Source organism: Lucilia sericata, unplaced genomic scaffold (genome assembly GCF_015586225.1).
Source record: "Lucilia sericata isolate MDLA Ls3-8-SP2 unplaced genomic scaffold, ASM1558622v1 Contig000183F_arrow, whole genome shotgun sequence".
NCBI classification, from domain to species: domain Eukaryota; kingdom Metazoa; phylum Arthropoda; class Insecta; order Diptera; family Calliphoridae; genus Lucilia; species Lucilia sericata.
This window is the reverse complement of record NW_023994211.1, coordinates 120802-137157: the sequence shown is the minus strand read 5'-3', so window position 1 is coordinate 137157 and position 16356 is coordinate 120802. Positions and strand designations below refer to the sequence as shown.

The 16356-nt window shown below is 27.1% G+C and overlaps 1 protein-coding gene across 1 annotated transcript; it reads right to left on the bottom strand.

The window, feature by feature from the left end:
• Nucleotides 1–87: 87 nt before the first annotated feature.
• On the bottom strand, nt 88–1251 carry LOC119601654. Its single transcript, XM_037952730.1, has 2 exons — nt 1131–1251; nt 88–1078 (listed from the first exon to the last, which is right to left on the bottom strand). Exons 1-2 carry the CDS (start codon nt 1210–1212, stop codon nt 693–695), a joined length of 468 nt encoding a protein of 155 aa, XP_037808658.1. The 5' UTR covers nt 1213–1251; the 3' UTR covers nt 88–692.
• Between the last annotated feature and the right edge of the window lie 15105 nt (nt 1252–16356).

The following is a 16356-nucleotide window of genomic DNA, read 5'->3' as shown; positions in this document are numbered from 1 at the left end:
AGGCTTTGTATTTAATAAAAAGGATAACAATTTAATTTTAAGTGTTTTGTATAAAATTAAACAAATCATTTCTATTGTTAACATTTTGTTGTGGCATAAAATTTGAATGAACATTTTCACTGATGTTTTTATTATTTAATTCTATAACAATGTTATGAAGTATACAGCACACCATTATCCAGTCATTGCACTCTTTCTTATTTTCTTCTCCTAACATTCGAAACTTTAATTCCTTTAAGCTTCCGAACTTTTCTTTGAGTAGCCCAAAACAATTTTCAATCCGAACGCGATATTTTGAAAAATATTTATTAAACTTTTCTCTTTCCTCTAAAGTGTGCTCTGAACTATTCCGTCTAAATGGTGTAATTAAAAAGTTCTTTAAAGGATATGCACTATCTCCGGCCAGCCATTGGGAACTAGAAAAATACCTCTCCGGGTGTTTTGCAAGTGGAGAATGTAAAAAAATTTTAGCGTCATGAACACTTCCAGGATATCCGATTGTAACTTGCCTGATGGACAATTTATAGTCACACACGGTTTGGACTTTAATAGCATATTGCCTTTTTCTTGAAAAGTAAAGCTCATGATTTTTGTGTGGAGCTTCGGCAAGTTTTATTTCAGAGCCATCAATGTAGCCAATACATCCAGGCAATTCCTGTTGTGTTTTTAAAATTATTGCCATTCTTTCGGTTTCACTTGGCCAATACAAAAATTTTTGTAATCTTCTGTATTGTGCCGCCATCACCTATTCCAAAAATGGATGCAACTTTGCGAACAGATCCTCCATCACCTAAGCGAAAAAGTACAATTTTCAACTGCAGCTCAATTGGAAATTGCGTTTTGCGCCATTTTGTGTTGAATACATCGTCATCTTTAATTAAGTCCAGGATGTAGGCAAATTCCGAGGGAAGCAATCGAACCATTTGATTAAATCTATTATCGTCAAAATAGTTTAGAACTTTATTGTTCCATGCTGTTGATTTTGGCAATCCTAGGTGAACACTTCGGCGGTTAACGGATAGATAAAGCATATTCATTCTAAAGTTTTCCAGGATTTCACCCTCTTCTTCCTCATCACCTGCAAATAACTTTTTCTAGTAAATGATAAAAAAATACTTCTTTCCACTTACCAGAATCCAGTGTCAACATTTCAGCATTATATTTTTCGCACAATGCAACAATTATTTTGTTTTTTTCACTTGAATAGCTCATTTTAATTATTTATTTGTTTTATTTACCTTTTGACTTTTCTGTTTTAATTGTTTTTTCTTATTGAAAAAATAAGTTTACGACTTGGCGCAAAGTACTGTTCACAATCACAGTTGTTATATTTCAGTAGCTAAAACATACAACATCGATTGTGAATTGAACAATTATTTTATAAAAATTAAAGAGTTAGGCTAAGTGTTATAAAAATATTTTATGATTTTTTCCATATTCGTCTTGGGGCGGACTTTCAATGGGGGCTTGGCACTTCCCATATGAATTAAATACAAAATTTCGTACATCTGTTAAACTATTAGATTATAAAAATTGTTCATTGTTTGCATTAAAATCTTAATTAACGTTCGGGAAAATTGGCTAACTTGCAATAATTTGCGTGGCATCTCTCATATGTAACTAATTGTAAGAATCTTCAAAATCGTTAAGTGGGTTTTTTATTTATATTGCTTTTAGGGTAGCAAAGCACACTAGTTTTGGATAGACACCATTGTACTATGGGTCAAAGAGCTAATCTGGGATATATGATAACTTTGTTTTTTTAATAAACATATATATAACAAATATTACTTTTGTTTTTGTCTATAAAATTATATGTTTAACTTTTTAGGATCATATAATTTTTTTTAACACCGAACATATTTTTCTTCCTCCTGAAAAATTTGCATAGATGAACTTATGCCCATTTCGTAAAGACTGCTTCAATTAACATCCATACGTTCAACACTTCTTTCTGTTGAAAAACGCAAATATTTGAAATCTTAAATATTGTATGAAATTGTCAATATATCATTGTCAATATATCATTACAATAAAAATTACTAGACATTGAGAGAATGGTGTAAATCTACTAATATTAAGTGAAACAAGTTTTGTTTTTTGGATTTTTTTGCTATTGCAGAGCTTCCATTATTATTTGCACTTGTACTTAATTATATGTACAATGTAGATGAATTTAATTTTGTTTTATTAAGTAATTTACTCACAATTTTAGTATTTTTTCTTTTACAATTATATATAATATTCATAATGTATATATATATATGTTCTATATATATATACTATATATGTTCTTACATCTCAATTTCTCATTATTTAAGACTAAAAAACTACAATTTTAATTTATTACTTATTTTTATTATATTCAGTCAATGAAATTCAATGTTTATCCTTATTTTTGGTTTTTTTACTTAAAAACTTAAAAAACGAAATCTAATGAAAAATTAAAAGAGAAAAGTTATTTTGCTTGCTGCAAATATACATAATAAGATAAATAAAAAACTATGTTAATTGTTTGCTAAAATAACAGCCTGTAACAATTTTCAAAACAAAAAAACTTTCACACATGGAAAATTCGATATACATGGTGTTATAAATAATTAAATAATATTTCTTGTTTTTAATTCAAAATCTAAGTATTTGTTTTTTTTTTGTTACATTTCTTTCGTAATCAAATTTGACTTAAATATGTTAATAATTATGATAAGATGATATACATACATACTTAACCCACTTTGTTTATCTCGTATTTATGTATGTGTATATTAATTTTAGGGTGTAATTTGTTTGCGGATTTGACGAACGGTGTAGGATTTAAAATATGTTTAATATAAATTTTGAGAAAGAAAATAGTTATCGGATGATTGAGTTGATTTGAGTTGTTTCTTTTTTGGCAAAAATTGCACTTAAATTTAATTTATATATGTTTTTTTATATTTTTCTTTTTTTACAATCGAATAGGAGCTCTTCTTTTTTGGATGTTTCTATTTATTTATTTTTTAACATTTTGTTTTATAAATGCTGAGAAAATAATAAAAAATATAGTTAAATTACTTTGAATATTTCATCTGTTTTTAATTGATGCTTATATACAAATATTTGTGAAAATATATAGTACGAACACATCAATATGTATGTATGTATGTATGTATGTATGTATGTATGTATGTATGTATGTATGTATGTATGTATGTATGTCAGATGTATGCATTTTATAATTCTTAAGTTTTTGAAAAATTTTTATAGCGAATTTGCATTATTATGTTATTTAAAAATAATTTCCTCTTGCTACAAGTTTGAACTGGAGGTATCAATAGATGTTTTAAGTTATCACGAGTTTAGTATTGACATCGACATTGACTGGTACTAATATTAAGGTCCTACAAGTCCTGGTTTGTCTGATATTTAATTTTTAATCCTGCAAGCGTTATGCTCAAGAACCCAGTGACTTTTTTTGCACTATTTTTTATTTTTATAATTCCTTTTTATGTTTGTATACATTTGAAATCATTTTTCTTATAATTTAATAGTTTTTACCAAAGAATAATAAGAAGTTGGACTATGACATTGTTTTACAACAATAACATTTCCTTCTCTTCACAGACGAGTTCTGTGTAAATTCAACACACTTGTGAGAACTCAATTCTCTCACAATACTTCAAAACTTCTTCGCGAAAATACCGGGATAATAGGACTTGAACGACGTTTTTTCACAAACACATAACTATTTTTTAATTTTTTATACAATTTTATCGCATTTAACAATCCGAAATATTTTTATTTTTCACAAACTAAAAAAATATTTTTTTAATTTTTTTGACAATTAATTTTTGTGTGTTGAAATTAAAATTGACAAAACAAAGTTGTATATTTTAGTATTGAAAATGAAAAAATTATTTAAAATAAACTTATTTTTTTGCAAAAAAAGAGATTTTAAGTCCGAAAAATATATTTATTAAATGTTTACTGATTGGATGTGGGCAAAATAAATTAAAAAATCTGCGAATGTAGAAATTTAAATGTTATTTATTTTTCCTAAAATTTGTATGTACGATTTTATGCAAGTATGTATGTTTGGAAAGTGTGGTGAAAGTGGTTGGAGCTCCAATACTAATACAAAAATTCTACCAATACATACTTAGAGTTAGGTACCGAATGACAACTCCTTTACGTACCAACTGACAAGCCCCAATTTCTTTATATTCTTTGGTTTTTACCATAATAAAACAATGATTGTATCATGGTTTTTACAAATTTTATTTGAATAAATCAATGACACTTTTTAAATTATTTTTGAAATCATTTTCAAATTGATATCAATCGATCATGAATGGCGATAATTCAATAAAATAAGTTTTAAATGTCTCAAAATATATTTCAGAAAAAATCTTGAATGTATCCATACGGATATATAGCGAAAGGGTTAACTGAATACAAATACTGGGGGGTTACTCCGTATTTCGATTCGAAAGAAAAAGCTTTCGATACAAAATGTATTTAACATATATGTATGTATGTATTTTTGTAAATTCGATATTCTTCTTTCGAATCGAGTTACTGAGTAACCCACCTGATGATGCTTCGAACACAAAAAATCCCAATCAAAAAGTGCAGACAAGTAATAATATGTTTGCAAGGGAGCTAAAATACTTAATTCGCGCTCTATTACTATTGGGAATTAACTCGTTCTTGCGATACATTTGACAAAAATTAAAAGAACTCAAAACGAAATAAAAACACTAAATAAAAACAGTAATCCTTGTATGTAAAAACCCTTGTTTACTAAAAATTATCTAGTTATCTGCAGTAGTTTTTTGTAAAAAATTCAGCAGAAGAGCAGAAAAGCATATTGTTGACTGTTGTATAGATTTACCCCCGCATTCACAAAGATATTAATCGTTTATTTTAGGTTTATTTCTCACATTTTTCAGACACAATTCCTACAATGAATCGTAAACAATTTTATTAAGCGTTTTTAAATATGGGAGTAAGTTATCAGAACATTTGTTCATATAGTTTTATCTATTTTTATTTTCGGTTTAAGAGCGATTTTTAGTTGTAAACGCCATAACTGAAACTCTTCTTTTCATAAATATTTGAAAAGTAAAAATTTTATTAAAATTTATATTAAGTTCACACATTCGTGTTTTTGGAAACGCATTATGTTTTTTCAAAAAAACACTTTAAATTCGACTCGTTTTCCCATACATTTTACATGTTCAAAAACATCTCATTCTACGTGTTTAATTATAAAACACATACGCTTGTATTGTTTAACTTGGCAGCAGTGTTGCGTACAATTAGTATAAAATATTCGTTGATTCGGTTTTCTCAATTTCATATATTTGTTTATAATAGATTTTTAACAATAAAAACGAACTTTTTTTAATAAATGTTTATTTAGATCAAATGTATAAATATAACATATTATTTCTAATTATTGTGAAAAGTTTCCGAATAACGGATATTTTGCGACAAAAAAAATCACTATTGCATATTTTCTTATTTTTACTTGTTTTCCTTGTAATATAATACATATAATTAATATAATACACTCATTGTGTTTTTCCAAAAACACGTTAAAAACATGAATATGAGAACCAGGGTTGGCAGAATTGGTACAATTGTACTTTTTTCGTATAATTCGATCTTCAAAAGTACAATTGAATTGACCTATTTTGTACAATTTCAAAATATGTACTTTTATTCCCTTATTGAAATGATAATTTTAAAATTGTACTTTTAACACAAAGATCTACCGACTTCGGCCAAATTTTTACTAAACGTCGGAAGTGGATATTGTAAACAATCCTGGAATTAGTCTTTGGTCTAGTATATAGACAATTCTGTAGAGCAGACAATAAACTAATCTAATGTCTAATCTATAGACTAGTCATTTGTCTAGTTTATAGACTAGAGGATAGTCCATAGACTAGTCAATAGACACTGTCTATTGACTAGTCTAAGAACAAGTGTATCGACTAAATGGTCCTATTCATTGACTACTCTCATGACTAATCTATACAATTAAAGTACTTTTAACTAGAACTTTAAAGTATTTCAAGGACTATTCTCTGAAGTCTTTGGACTTGTATAAAAATTCTATAAACTAGTTTATTGTCTAGTTATAGACTAATCTCCCGTCTATTCTATAGAATAGCCTATTGCCTAGTCAATGGACTAGTACATTGACTAATGAACTTACTTATTGATACATACAAATATTGATTAGTTCTGGCTGGCTTAAATTTACAATACTTCAAAACTTTTTCGCACATTTTTACACCGTCAATTAGCCCGAAATATATATTTTTTTTTAATTTTTTGACAATTACTGCCAGTTTTTCTAAATGCGAAAAAACATTTTCATTCTTCCAAATATATTGAGAACAACAAATAAATTTTAAATTTTGTTTTCAATATTGTTTCGATATTGTGAATCAGGCAGTTAGTTTTTGAGGAATGTAGATAGAACTAAAAAACGAAGATGTAAATTCGAACATTGAAAATGAGAAGTACATTTAAAATTGACCCTACCTCCCATATTAGGTTGACTTCAAAAAATTACTTTAACTGGCTTAAAAATAACTGTATAGTAATGAAATTCGAAACAAATATGTTTTATAGTAAGCTATCGATGATTATGGGATTTGGTCAATAATTGACACTATCCCCTATATAAGACCCCTTAAGAAAAAGGCTTTAACTAAATGATAAATATCAACATAAACAAGTTTTATAGGCGGTAAAATCCTTCTGTAAAATTTTATCTAGTTCGACCCATAATTGACCATTTCCTCCTCTATGATGTGATTTCATATTATTGATAAAATTTCGTCCCGTTCTCTATTTTTATGAAGTTGAAATATATGGAAAAGTTCAGTAATAAATGAAGTTACTAAAAATGCTCTAGTTACTAGAGTTGCAGGAAGTAGCGAATGAAATTTATAACACTTACTACTGATACATATATAACAGTAGTAGATACAATGTTCACTCAACTTTTTCTAGGCCCTTCTTCTTTTGTATGGTCCTTCAAAATTTGGATTTATATAGCTTTTTTATTTTTTAAAGTATGTTACAATCGCTTAATTTGTCCAAAAAATTTTATGGAAAAATCATAGTTTTCATTTATGGAAAACTGTCTAAAATCAAATTTAAAAACCTTAAAACGACAGGCAAAAAACTTTGCATATGTATGTATAAACAGTCACAAGGTTATTTGTATGATTTAAAATTAACTATAACCTACCATCAAAAATTTATCAGAATTAAATAATAAAGAAATCATTTTTGGCCGGAATTGACCATCGCACAGTGGCTTTGAAACATTTATTTTTTCGAGTTTATTTTCAGTTGTAGGTGATCGAGGGCGGAAAGGGGGCCAGTGGGTAGTACCTCAAAGTTGATCACCTCGGGTATTAAAAAGTTTGCAACGTGTAAAAGGGCCGTATTTTTTAGGTTTTTTTCCCAAAAAAGTCCCTATATTCTTTCTTTAATAGAAGCAAATTTTCTTCAAGACTATATACATACAAATTTTATATGATTCGGAAGCGCTGAAAAAAATATTTTGATTTGAATAAAAAATGATAAAAACGCACCGATCCTCACAAAGGGTTTACACTTATTGTATGTATAAATATATACAAAGTATTTCTGTTATCACACGGTAAATAACGTCACAGTGGGTATTTTTTTCAAAAAACTAATTTTTTGGAATACATTTTTTTTGCTTTAGGAATTTCGATGTTTGTATATAGAAAATTAGATAACTGGTAACGATATTATTTTATAAAGACTTGGATCTATATATGTCAAATATTGTGTTCTTATATCTTTATCCGTTTAAATTTTACATTAATTCAAATTTTATATTTGTAATTTAAAAAAAAAAACTCTATATTATATTTTATATAAAAGATCCGTTATATTATATCTATTATGTTTTCAATGATACTAAATACTTGTATAAGAACTATAAACTTAATCTCCATAAAGTTCCCAAACTTATACTTCTTTTTATATTTGTAATGATTTTTTATGATTTGCAAGAAAATTTCGCTTTAGGAATTTCAATATCTGTATATAGAAAAATGCTGCAATAATAAAAGAACCGTTATATTATATATGTATATGACCAACTTTATGTCAAGTGACCCAACTCAAAAAATTGATTTTGGACCAAGGTTAGTAGTACTATTGATAGTAGGCCAGACACAAATTTTCAGCTCTATCGGTCAAGAACTTCCGGAGTTATTTCACCTATTGGTCCTAAAAAATTATTTTTTTTAATTTTTTAAAAAAGTATTTTTTTAACTCCCTTTTTTGCCCAAAAGAAAGCTTAGACAATTTCCTTTATGGGCTTTTTAGTCCCATAATGGGATGCGAGTGGGATATCTATCAAATTTATTTTTAACTTAAGAATAAAATGTTTACAATATTTGGCACTTAATTTTCCCATATTTGCATTTAGAGTTCAAATATTTTTTTTATAGATAAGAAGCTACAAAGCTTTTAAACAAAATAAAAAAAAAAAACTAATATATAATATAACGGATCTTTTATTACTACAGCATTTACGAAAAAGTTGTTTTCTAATTTTCTATAAAAAATATTGAAATTCCTAAAGCGAAAAACATGTATTCCAAAAAATAATTTTTTTGATAAAAGTGCCCACTTTGGCGTTATGAACCGTATATATTTAATATATATTTAAGGAACATACATATATGGCTATGTAAGTATGGACCAGTTGTGAGGATCGATGCTTTGCGTTTTAAAATTTTTTATACAAATCAAAATATTTTTTTCAAAATTGAGCAAGTTTGGATAGGGCTGGTGGGAGCAGTGTCCGCTTAAATGAGCTATGTTTTATTTTACACACTTCTATATTACGTGCTCTTTTCAAATCATATAAAATTTGTATATAGTCCTGCAGTAAATTTGCTTCTATTATAGAATGAATATAGGGACTTTTTTGGGAAAAATAGGCCCTTTTTGTATGTTGCAACTTTAGATGCATCTAACTTTTTATAGGGACAAGATAACTGTTGAGAAGTTTTTTTGTTTTATTTACAATTTTGCTAGAAAACTATAGGATTTTTTAAACAAATTTACTACCTTTCGTAGGACCGTCACTTTTAAAAAGCTAAGAATATCGGGAAAATGTAAGAATAAAAAATGTAAACCTAAATATCTCTGAAAGCAAACGAGATAACCCAAGGAGTAGTTATATATTAAATTTCAGCTCATTTCAATCATAAATGGATTTTTGGCTAAAAATACCTGAGGTGATCAATTTTGAGGTGCTACCCACTGGCCCCCTTTCCGCCCTCGATCACCTACAACTGTCAATAAACTCGAAAACACCTTAGCTACAAACATGTGAAACCACTGTGCACCGTGCAGTGGTGGAAGTGGTTGGAGCTCCAATACTTATACAATAATTCTACCAATACATTCTTAGAGTTAGGTACCGAATGACAACTCCTTTCTTTCTTCTTTGATAATAACCATTCAATTCGGGAAAAAAAAAACTCGAATACTTTTGTGTGGTAATTTTATTGATTTTATAATTTATTTAAATTAAGTAAATTTTCAAATTAATGTATTAATTTCTCACACAAAATATATTAGTTGTGTTTTGTTGCTATCAATGAGTGTTAACGCTTAAAGTTAGCAACCAAAGAATATAAAGAAATTGGGGCTTGTCAGTTGGTACGTAAAGGAGTTGTCATTCGGTACCTAACTCTAAGTATGTATTGGTAGAATTTTTGTATTAGTATTGGAGCTCCAATCACTTTCACCACACTTTCCAAACATACATACTTGCATAAAATCGTACATAAAAATTTTAGGAAAAATAAATAACATTTAAATTTCTACATTCGCAGATTTTTTAATTTATTTTGCCAACATCTAATCAGTAAACATTTAATAAATATATTTTTCGGACTTAAAATCTCTTTTTTTGCAAAAAAAATAAGTTTATTTTAAATAATTTTTTCATTTTCAATACCAAAATATACAACTTTGTTTTGTCAATTTTAATTTCAACACACAAAAATTAATTGTCAAAAAAATTAAAAAAATATTTTTTTAGTTTGTGAAAAATAAAAATATTTCGGATTGTTAAATGCGATAAAATTGTGTAAAAAATTAAAAAATAGTTATGTGTTTGTGAAAAAACGTCGTTCAAGTCCTATTATCCCGGTATTTTCGCGAAAAAGTTTTGAAGTATTGTGAGAGAATTGAGTTCTCACAAGTGTGTTGAATTTACACAGAACTCGTCTGTGAAGAGAAGGAAATGTTATTGTTGTAAAACAATGTCATAGTCCAACTTCTTATTATTCTTTGTTAGCAACAAAACGAACATTACCTGACTTGGCATCACTCCACAGAAGAAATCTGCTAAATCTTGAAATTATTTACAATTTCTTGAAAAGGTTTTTTTATTTGGTAATTTTCTTTGATTTAAATTTTATTTTAAAATATTTTTTTATTGTTTGACATAAACACATTAATATTTGTATTTTTATTTTTGAATTGGTAGCACTTTTATCAACGTTAAAATTAACTTGTATAATTTTACACGTTAACTCCTAACGTTTATAAATTTTAAATTTATATGAAATTGCCTTTGAACGTTAGCAACAAAACACAACTATTATTAAATTACGTTTCTTTTCAAATACCTAAATTCGAATTCTTATGGTGTTCAAAAGAACAAATAAATTTTGAACTCATCGATTAATATTTTTGATTATCCGATTGGCATCAGATTCTAGATTAGAATATTTTCAATATATGTATTTTTTAAACGTTTTTTTAACGTTGAATACAAACAAGAAATATATTTAATGTTTTATTGCAAAACAACTTTTTATATTCGTGTATATTTTTCTGAAAGTGGTTGATTCAAGTATTTTATATGTATGAATGTATATACTTATGTATATATGTATGGATGTATGTATTACAATTTTTGAAAATTTTAAATCGGTCCTATCCATTCCACATAAAGTATGAAAAAGTACATCAAAAAAGTATATTACTTTAAAAAAGTTTCCGCGGCAAATTCTTTAAAATTTACAATATTTACTCTAAACAAAATTAATTTATTACAAAAATCGGAAATTATTGATATAAACAAGTGTAATTGTTTGGTTCACGATATTTACACAAAAAAAAGCAAGGGTAGTGCCTGGTGTTTATCCCTCATTCTAATTTAGTATCCTATCAAGTAGATTCTACTATTAAAATTACATGTAAATTTGTATGTGAATGTTTTTAGAAAATCGAATTGCACCAAAATGAGCCGAATAAAATGTTTTCGTTATTAGCACACTGCATGGCCTTTGGTTATTACCTTAATGTATAGGTGTGGATATTAAAATACACTGTGATCGTCATTTGTTCAGGTTAGTTCTGTTCTTGTTTTGTAATAATTAGTCTTAAAAATAATTTTAATGCGGAAACTCGCTTTTTTAGTTTATTTAATAAACTAGAACGTTTTTGAGTTAGGCGAATAACGGTATATCTCGAAAACAAGAGCGTATTCGAATTAGTTTACCCCGTCAGGGTGCACAGTCATATAAATATATTATTATTTATGATTTTTTAAACATACATAAATGCAAAACATTAAATCCAACTGTTCTTTACAAAAATTAAAATTATTGAGTAAACCTATATATAGTACATTGATTGTGATTTATAAGAAAAGCGTTGCATTTTTATGCTAACATTGTTCCCACTGAATTAATTGCAATTAAAAAAAAACATAATCAACATAAAACAAACATTTTAATGCTCGTACAGACATAGGTACATCCATACACACATATATGTATACATGTGAAATTACTTACATACATATGTATGTATTTGTAAAATAATGTGTTGTTTTTTTATTTTATTATCATATTTTTGTGATTTCGGTTATACTTTTTATTTTTGAATTTTAAAGTATTTTGTTTGTCAATTTATTTATATTATTATTTTGTTAAATTTAATATATGTAGTATGTATAAGTAGTAGTGAAAAAATATGTTTTTTATTTATAATAATTTCTGTTTGAGCGTCTTAAATAAAATGAAGTATGAGTTTTTCTTGTTTATTATTGTATCATTATTATTTATTATTTGTTGTTATTGATTTCTTTATTAACTTTAGTTGTAATCATATTTCCTTGTTCCGTTAAATATCGGTTGGTTATTTGGTTGTCAAATTTCTAATGATTGGTTGGTTTATTTTTTAAAAGACTCTTTTCATATACATATGTATGTACCTACTTACAATACAATACGATACAATTAAGTATGACATATTTATATTGTATGCCGCATTTATTTTATTTTTATTCTGTTTGTTTTTATTTTATAAATTATTTGTTTTCGAGTAGAGGTGTTTGGTTTCTTAAAATATAATAATTAAATATTTTCCTTTTTTAATTCTTTTCTTACTTTTTATGGGGAAATATTACGTTTTTGTTTAGATTATGTGATGCTGTAGTTTTAATTGTTGGGATTTTATTTTAATTTATTTTTTACAATCATTTAAAATTTTTATTAGTTTTTGAACGATTTTTTTTTTTTTGATATATTTGTTTGTTTAATTTATATGTATAATTATAATATTTTTCTAAAAGAAAAAGTATTTTTTTTGTTAGCTATCTTGTTTTTATACATATTATTACAAATTATAATGTTGTTGGGATATTAATAAAAATAGTTATTTTACTCAAAGAAAATATAAACTTGAGATCAATAAAAATATTGTTTGAAGTGGAGGCAATGAACTTCGTTTTACATACAACTGAGGGGCTTGCTGTAGTAACATACATATGAGCATTTCCACCGAAAAGTCTACTATTGTCACATCACGTCACGCATCATTAATTGCCTATATCTAGGAAAAATATTTATATATATTTAAATTATTTACATTTTTATGTAGAGCTCTAATAGCTCTATACATAGGATAAAGAAAGGACCAGTCAAAACTGACGTGATGTGACAAAAAATATACTTTTCGGTGGAAATGCACATATGGGCAATTTCGTGTCAAGTGACCGAACTTTTAAAATCGATGTCTTCCGATTTTGATGAAATTTGCATCAAGGTTAGTACTATTGGATACTAACTTTGGTTAAAATTTCATTAAAATCGATTTTTGGAGTTAGGTCACTTGACGTTGGTCCACCAAAATTATTTTCATAAAATTTTAATATAATTATTTAATAGACCAAAGAACGATATGATAGCGAAAACGGTATTGCCTTATAAGGGCGATTATAATATCATATTTTATTACTGAAAACGATATTGTTAGAATATCATTTTTGATTATTTTGTTTCCAAGAAAAAATAAAGAAAACACAAACGCTTGAAAAAAATTCAAAAATACAAGTAATTAATGTACATATGTATGTAAATTAAAAATGTTCAAACAACAAACGAAAGCTAAGAAAAAAAATCAAATAAATTATGAATAAACACGCGAAAATCTTCTTTTCAGCTATTGGTAAGTTTTCCGTATATGTATGTATGTAATCTTTAAAAATTTTGAGCTATTTGCAACAAAATAATAATGTGATTATAAATTATGTATATTTTCACGAATAATAGATAAATAAAAAATAAATTTCAATTTGGATTAGAAACATATTAACTTCTACTATCTGAATCTTTTTTAGTTTTTCAAGTCATGATTTCTTTAACAGTTATTTAAAAAGCAATAAACATTAAACGACTTTTTTGGATTATGCCAGTCTTGTAGTAAATGAACAATATGTATACAAAAACTTGAATGGGATCTACATTGATAAACAACAAAAAAAAAAAAAAAACATGACGGTGGATTAATTACGATATGAGTTCTCTAATTAAAATCGAAGGGATTAGGGACATAAATAAATGGTGTGAAAATGTTGGAAGTGTATTCCAAAAGGATAACCTTTCCAAACATTCAAGTCACCTAGCTCGCAACTAAGCGACAATTATATGAATATTTTAAATTGGTCATCAGAATCTCCTGATCTAAATTCAATAGAAAATTTATGGTGATCACGAAGTTAAGTAAATAACCCTTTATAAAACTCTTAGTTGATTCTATGAATAATAATACAGTGATACACCAACAAAATGCAGGGGTTCTCATATACCACTTCGTTATAGTCCATAGAGTACGAATATACTTTTAATTTTTCCCGATCACTTCGTTTAGTAACATTTTAAGAGCAAAAGATGAGAAAAAAGCGTTATTGCAGGTTTAACTTTAAAAAATTATGAGTTTGGTAATATGAAACCGATACCAAATTTTTAATCCAAAAAAAGAAATCATAAATTTATAATGATCATTTAAGTAAAAAACTCTTCATTGATAAGCACTGCTTGGTATTGCAAATTGGCAATATCCGTCCAGGTGTTTACATAGCCCCCATACAAGTGGCCAAAAATCGTTTTGCAGAGTATGACGGATATAGGTCCATAATTGGTCCTACCCCTATAGAAAGTACCATTCAGAAAATTACTTTAACGATCATATCTGACTTAGAAGTATCTATATAATTAATAGGCAAGACGATTTTTTGTGACCCCTTTTACTCTTACAGTATACATCTGATCTTAGCAAAAAATATATCATTTTAAAGGTATTTGTTCACAGATGTGCACAATATATATATTAATGAGATCGGTTCAGAATTTTAGGAGCTATAAACGTTTAAAGTTGTTACTAATACATAGAAACAATAGTCACACGTACGTATTCTTGAAATTAAAAACAAACAAACAAAGCAAGAAACAAAACAAAGAAGTAAACAACACGGCTTTTTGAAAAAAGAGAGGAGAGTGCAGAAACGTTTAACTTCTCTGTTGCGGTTTTCTTTTTGTATTTTGCATGATATTTGTTTTTGTTGTTTTTAATAAGATTTTTGTAAACAAATAAGTATGTAAACAGGCTCAGGCAATGCGAAAATAGGATTTTATTGTTTTATATTTTTGTGTAAAGTGCTAAATTGTGAATGAGATAATGATCTATTTTGTTATAACATCGTTACGATTGTTACCAAATCGAATATTTTTATAAGAAGTAGGACTTCAGTTTTATATTCAGAGTTTTCGATTGAAGGTTTTTCGTTATTTAAACTTTTCAAAATAATTAAATTGAAGGACTTTCCTGAGGAAACAACGAACTGGGAATATAAAAACATGTGTAAATAATGCTTGGGGACACCTCAAGATATGCCAAAAAATGTACTGATATTGGTGTTTGACCTGGAAAAATATTGGTAGGACATCAGTACCGGAATTCAGTAATTTTTTTAATTTTAAGTATTGATATCGTAAAGTAATGACAAATATCGGTTACATTAACGAATTTTCATTTCCCTAACTTTTTAACGACCGTAGAATATTTTAAAGACAAAGATCGGAAAACTATAAGAATGTCAAAAGTTATGTCTTGAAATATTTTTAAATTATTAACGTGAACTTTTTATTGGTCGTTACACTGCCGATGCTTTTCGATTATGTTTAACGAAAAAAATCGGTGAAATAAAATACTGAATTGCGATACAAGTCACCTAGCTCGCAACTAAGCGACAATTATATGAATATTTTAAATTGGTCATCAGAATCTCCTGATCTAAATTCAATAGAAAATTTATGGTGATCACGAAGTTAAGTAAATAACCCTTTATAAAACTCTTAGTTGATTCTATGAATAATAATACAGTGATACACCAACAAAATGCAGGGGTTCTCATATACCACTTCGTTATAGTCCATAGAGTACGAATATACTTTTAATTTTTCCCGATCACTTCGTTTAGTAACATTTTAAGAGCAAAAGATGAGAAAAAAGCGTTATTGCAGGTTTAACTTTAAAAAATTATGAGTTTGGTAATATGAAACCGATACCAAATTTTTAATCCAAAAAAAGAAATCATAAATTTATAATGATCATTTAAGTAAAAAACTCTTCATTGATAAGCACTGCTTGGTATTGCAAATTGGCAATATCCGTCCAGGTGTTTACATAGCCCCCATACAAGTGGCCAAAAATCGTTTTGCAGAGTATGACGGATATAGGTCCATAATTGGTCCTACCCCTATAGAAAGTACCATTCAGAAAATTACTTTAACGATCATATCTGACTTAGAAGTATCTATATAATTAATAGGCAAGACGATTTTTTGTGACCCCTTTTACTCTTACAGTATACATCTGATCTTGGCAAAAAATATATCATTTTAAAGGTATTTGTTCACAGATGTGCACAATATATATATTAATGAGATCGGTTCAGAATTTTAGGAGCTATAAACGTTTAAAGTTGTTACTAATACATAG